Source organism: Chenopodium quinoa, unplaced genomic scaffold, assembly GCF_001683475.1.
Source record: "Chenopodium quinoa cultivar QQ74 unplaced genomic scaffold, ASM168347v1, whole genome shotgun sequence".
Taxonomy (NCBI): Eukaryota; Viridiplantae; Streptophyta; class Magnoliopsida; order Caryophyllales; family Amaranthaceae; genus Chenopodium; species Chenopodium quinoa.
This window is the reverse complement of record NW_018742616.1, coordinates 3093354-3097942: the sequence shown is the minus strand read 5'-3', so window position 1 is coordinate 3097942 and position 4589 is coordinate 3093354. Positions and strand designations below refer to the sequence as shown.

The 4589-nt window shown below is 38.8% G+C and overlaps 1 protein-coding gene across 2 annotated transcripts; it reads left to right on the top strand.

The window, feature by feature from the left end:
* Positions 1 to 372: 372 nt before the first annotated feature.
* LOC110721646 (U11/U12 small nuclear ribonucleoprotein 25 kDa protein-like) lies at positions 373 to 4589 on the top strand. Of its 2 annotated transcripts, XR_002511443.1 has the most exons (5): positions 373 to 1680; positions 1766 to 1871; positions 3429 to 3528; positions 3726 to 3875; positions 3974 to 4589. XR_002511443.1 is itself a non-coding variant. In XM_021900840.1 (4 exons), exons 1-4 carry the CDS (start codon positions 1428 to 1430, stop codon positions 3819 to 3821), a joined length of 555 nt encoding a protein of 184 aa, XP_021756532.1. In that variant the 5' UTR covers positions 374 to 1427; the 3' UTR covers positions 3822 to 4589. The 2 variants fall into 2 exon arrangements, 1 of the variants encoding a protein (XP_021756532.1); XM_021900840.1 differs by having other exon boundaries at positions 374 to 1680; positions 3726 to 4589.

The following is a 4589-nucleotide window of genomic DNA, read 5'->3' as shown; positions in this document are numbered from 1 at the left end:
TTTGGATCCTTATGGGCCAAATGACCTCTAAAACCTTATTAAAACATTTTTCGGCACATAAATTGAGAAAAAAACTAAATTGGATGGCAATTAACAAGTTGTAAGTTCTTTTGGGCTGCAATTTATTTTTTAAATAGCTACAATTTGCAAAACATAAACTTTAAGTGGCTTCAATTGGCAAAGTTTTCAATTCTATTTGACGGAACGTTAATGAAGTTACCCTCCTTGGCTCCTTCACTCTTTGACAGAAGCAACAAATTTTTCGTTAGTACTCTACTCCTAGCCATTTTACCTCCTCTTCTCTATAGTTGAATTGTTGAAAGCCGTAAATGAAATTGCTGAAGCAAAGGCGTTGCTGTTGGCAGTTGTATTGTTAGGCTGCCGGCCGTGGTGTTGCTGTCGGAGTACATATCACACCTGTTGGAAGTTATTGTTCATTTAGGGTTTTAAAAGTTTTTGCGTTCGTCATAATTGAATTTATTAAGCAGTACTTTAGTTTATATTGGGGCTCCTTTTTTTTTTAGGAAAAATACACTTTAATAATCACAACTATTGATGATTTATTTCTAATAATCCCAACTAAGGTTTATTATCTATAATCTCAACTATGCTATGTGTTTGGCTCTAATAGTCCCAACCGATCAACACCAAATCAACGACTTGTTATAACAAGTTATCACGTGATTGGTCTAAAATTAAAAAAATAAAATAAACACAAAATTCAACCACCTTCCCCCACCGCCAAACCCTAACCCCACCCATAAACACGCCGGCAAGAAGCCGACCACCCCCCTTAACCACCGAACTGGCCAGCCACCCATCTAACCTACCCCCGATGCCCGAAACCACCCAACCAGCCACACCGCACCTGTACACCATCAGCAACATCAACCCCTTAATCCCCTTACCGCCAATTCCAAACTGCTCCACCGCCTACCTTCTCGCCATAATTGCAACGCCGACCTCAATAATCAACAACAACACGCAAGAACAGAGCAAATCGCAATCACCGGCAATGAGAGGGAAGATTGAGGGGTCTGCTGATGAGTCGATGAACGCGTTGATTGCTGCTGTCGGCCGGAATTCCTTAGTGGCGAGCGAGACCTGACTTGCGGCCAGAGTTTGATGCGTTGCTGGAAACCCTTGACTGGATTTGACGCGCTGCTGGAAATTCGGGGATTGAGAAGGTCGGATGGCGAGTTTAGGGGTGGGAAGGGATGACTGACCGTTTTTGGGGGGTTAGGGAGGTGGGAGGTGGCCGGTACCAACAATGTACCAACAATCAATTGGTATTAGTTGAGATTATTAAAATGTATTTTTTTTTTACGAACCTTTGTTTGTCTAAAGAATCACACAACTACACGAGTCTATAATTGGTTTTGCGGTTATGTCTGTGTATGTGAGAGAGGAGAGCAGAGAAGAGGAGCATGGAATTGAGTGAGAAGAATGACCCTCAAATTTCTACTTCGACCGGCGACGGCGGAGGCGGTGGAGGAGGGTATAGCATTGAGAACGTGAAGAGGGCAAAGCTAAATTCGACGTTAGCCGCATTACTCGACGATCCCATTCTCGCCGATGTCCCAAAGAAGCCATCTTTATCAGATGTCGACACCCTTATCAGTTTAGAGCTCGGCAGTGCCATGCGTATCACTGTCCTCAAGCTCGACTCCACTTCTTTTGGTATTCTCTCTCTTTTTCTTCTCTTAGTCATTTTCACAAACAGTTGGTGTGCATTCTCTTATTTGACAAATTTCTGCTCTTTTAGATGTGGTTGTCATGAATTCGGCGACGGTGAAGGATTTGAGGCTTTGTATTAAGAAGAAAGTTAATGAAATGGAACAATCAAAGATGGGTCATCGTCATATTTCTTGGTACTATTCTGTAACTATTAGATTTTTGGAGCATATACTCTTTTTTTTTTTTTTTTTTTTTTTTTTTTTTTTTTTTTGTGATTGTTTAGTTTATTGTTATTATGAGACTTCCTACATTCCTAGCAAAAAGATTAATTGTGAAACCAATTTGGAGTTTGGAAATAAAGGGATTAGCTGAAGTGAATGATTTAGTTAATGATTTACCAAGTTGACAAATAATGGTAAATTATAGTTTGGGGTGCTCTAGAGAACGTTTTCGTAGGTTGCCTTTCAATGAGGTAAAATCAATTATAGTTTGGGGGATGCTCTAGTACTCAGTGCCATTCTTATGCACCTGCCTCCCATGAGATAGGCGGCAGGTAAGAAGATTTGAATCACGGTTTACTGTTGTACTTGATGATGGTGTATTTAAAGCTGAAAATTGTCAATGCGGAGAAGAAACCATTTCTTAGGTTGCCTTGGTAAAATTTGTATGCACAACAACGTTTAATTGTAATACTATAATTAGTCTAATTGTACTTTTCTGACAAATTTGATCTTTAAGTGAAAGCTGCAATAATATAATGGTTTAGTAGTGATTATGTGATGTAGAGTTCCTTGTATGATGAGATTGACTAATGAGTCAAATGGACTGATTCTTCTTCTTGATGAGAGTGTAGAGAACTAGAGATTAATAGAGTGGTATTTGACGCTTCTAAATGCAGTATCAGTTGGATTTTGTTTCAGGTTCCTGAATCAATTTAGCTGCCAATCTGGGTAATTGATTAGTGAAAATATCTAACTGTAAACTTTGTTTTCAATAATAGTATCAGAAACTACCTTTGCAGTAAAGGAGCTGAAGAATCTAGTTCAAGATATCCTTGACATTAGTATTTCCTTAACTTACCTTTCTTGTTCCTATGTTCCTAGGGATAGGGTTTAAGGAGCCCATAAACTAGCTACTGAGGGTAGAAAAGGGCACTAACCCTTCTGTTTGTTTCCCCCTTGCCAAAAAAAATAAAAAAAATCTACCTTTGCTATATCTTGAATTATTTTGAACCAGTCTTTCTCATGGTTTCACTTTAACATGAAATGCTCATGTTTTGGTGCTTGAGGGACACTATACATTAGATTTCAGGGGAAGGTTTACTTCTTACTGTAAACTAATAATTAGCATAAAATATATTTAGACTTTAGAGCATTTTTGTATTTTATTCACTCTAAGCTGGTCTCACCTAAGTAATTAGGCTTTGGTGTTTGTTTAAGCTTGATACAACTATGATAACTGGCATTATATATTAATGTTTCAGTTGCTGTTTGCCACACATATTTTGATGCTTGATAATTAAGTGTATAGAATGTGACGAGCTAGTACTTCAAAGTCATTATAATGCCTTTGTATTCAGCATTTAAACAAATTCTTACAGTTAAAAGATGCTATATTTAACTTTTGAAATTGGATAATTTGGGAGTTAAAAAAAATATAAGAAGTTTTCTTTCTCTTAACCCACTTCCATGCTTGACTTTTAAATCTTTCACGCTGGCTTTTCCTGAAACTACTTAATGTTGAGATTACAGGAAACATGTATGGGCGAATTATTGCCTTTTGTATCATAATGAGAAGCTACTCAATGAAAGTGCGGCTCTTCAGGATTTTGGTATACGCAATAATTCTCAGGTACCCTTTGTTTCCCCAACTTTCCAGTACTTCAAATTTTGAGTTCATGGCATGCTGCACAACTGCGCCTTTTTACCTCAATTTGGAGAGTGCTTGCTTTAAATTTGACTTTTCGAAACAAATAAAAGCATCACTTTGCACGTGTATCTGGTTCTAAGGTGGAAGGATTTATTGGCTTGCATTCCTGTGTTATGCAGGTGCAATTTATACCTTTCATTGCAGCAAGGCAAAATAAGAAGCATACAAAGAGGAAAAAGCATCGTTTTTTCCATGGTTTAAACAAACGCTCATAAGGCTACAGTATATGAGTGCTAGATCACCCATACTTCCTACACTTGACAGCTAAAGTATGGGCTTTATGGACTTGTGCTCTATCTACCTTGATACATATTACTAGGTCCACTTTGCGTGCTGCTGCTCTTATATCTATGATATTGTGTTTCAGTTCTTTGGCTGTAGATGACTTTAGTAGTCCTTGAACAACCTCTTGTGAGTCTGATTTGATGACAATATTGGAGTAGGATTGTGACACTGCGTTAAGAGCTGTAAGGACAGCCAGCCCCTCTGCTTGGCTTGGAGTGCTAGCAAAAACTCGTTCTGCTCCCTGGAAGTTGTCTAGATGCCCTGCTTCTGCTACCCAAGCTATGGCAGCCTGCCATTGTCCTTTTTTGCCCTTTCTTGTCTCCTTTCAGGCTGCATCAACACAAATGGTAATAACAGGTTTGTTAGAGGCCCTGCCGGTGCTCCAGATTGGAGGGATCTTCGCTTTCTTCTGATTTGGTTCTTCTGGTTTTGCCAAGGATTTCTTCTAGGCAAGAGCTTTTTCCCATCTTGTGACGTCTGACTGTGCCTCTCTCTGTACGATGAAGCCTTATGCGATACTATGTGAGTTAAGGAAACATTGTAGGTAAAATTGTACATGATGGTGGTTGTACATGTCCCATACACAAGAAAGATTGCAGTGGGTCATCAATTGTTTAATGTAGCAAAAATCTCCCCAGATGTATCACTTTCTTGTACATAACTCCAGATTTATGTATAATTTCCCTCCACTTTTGTTA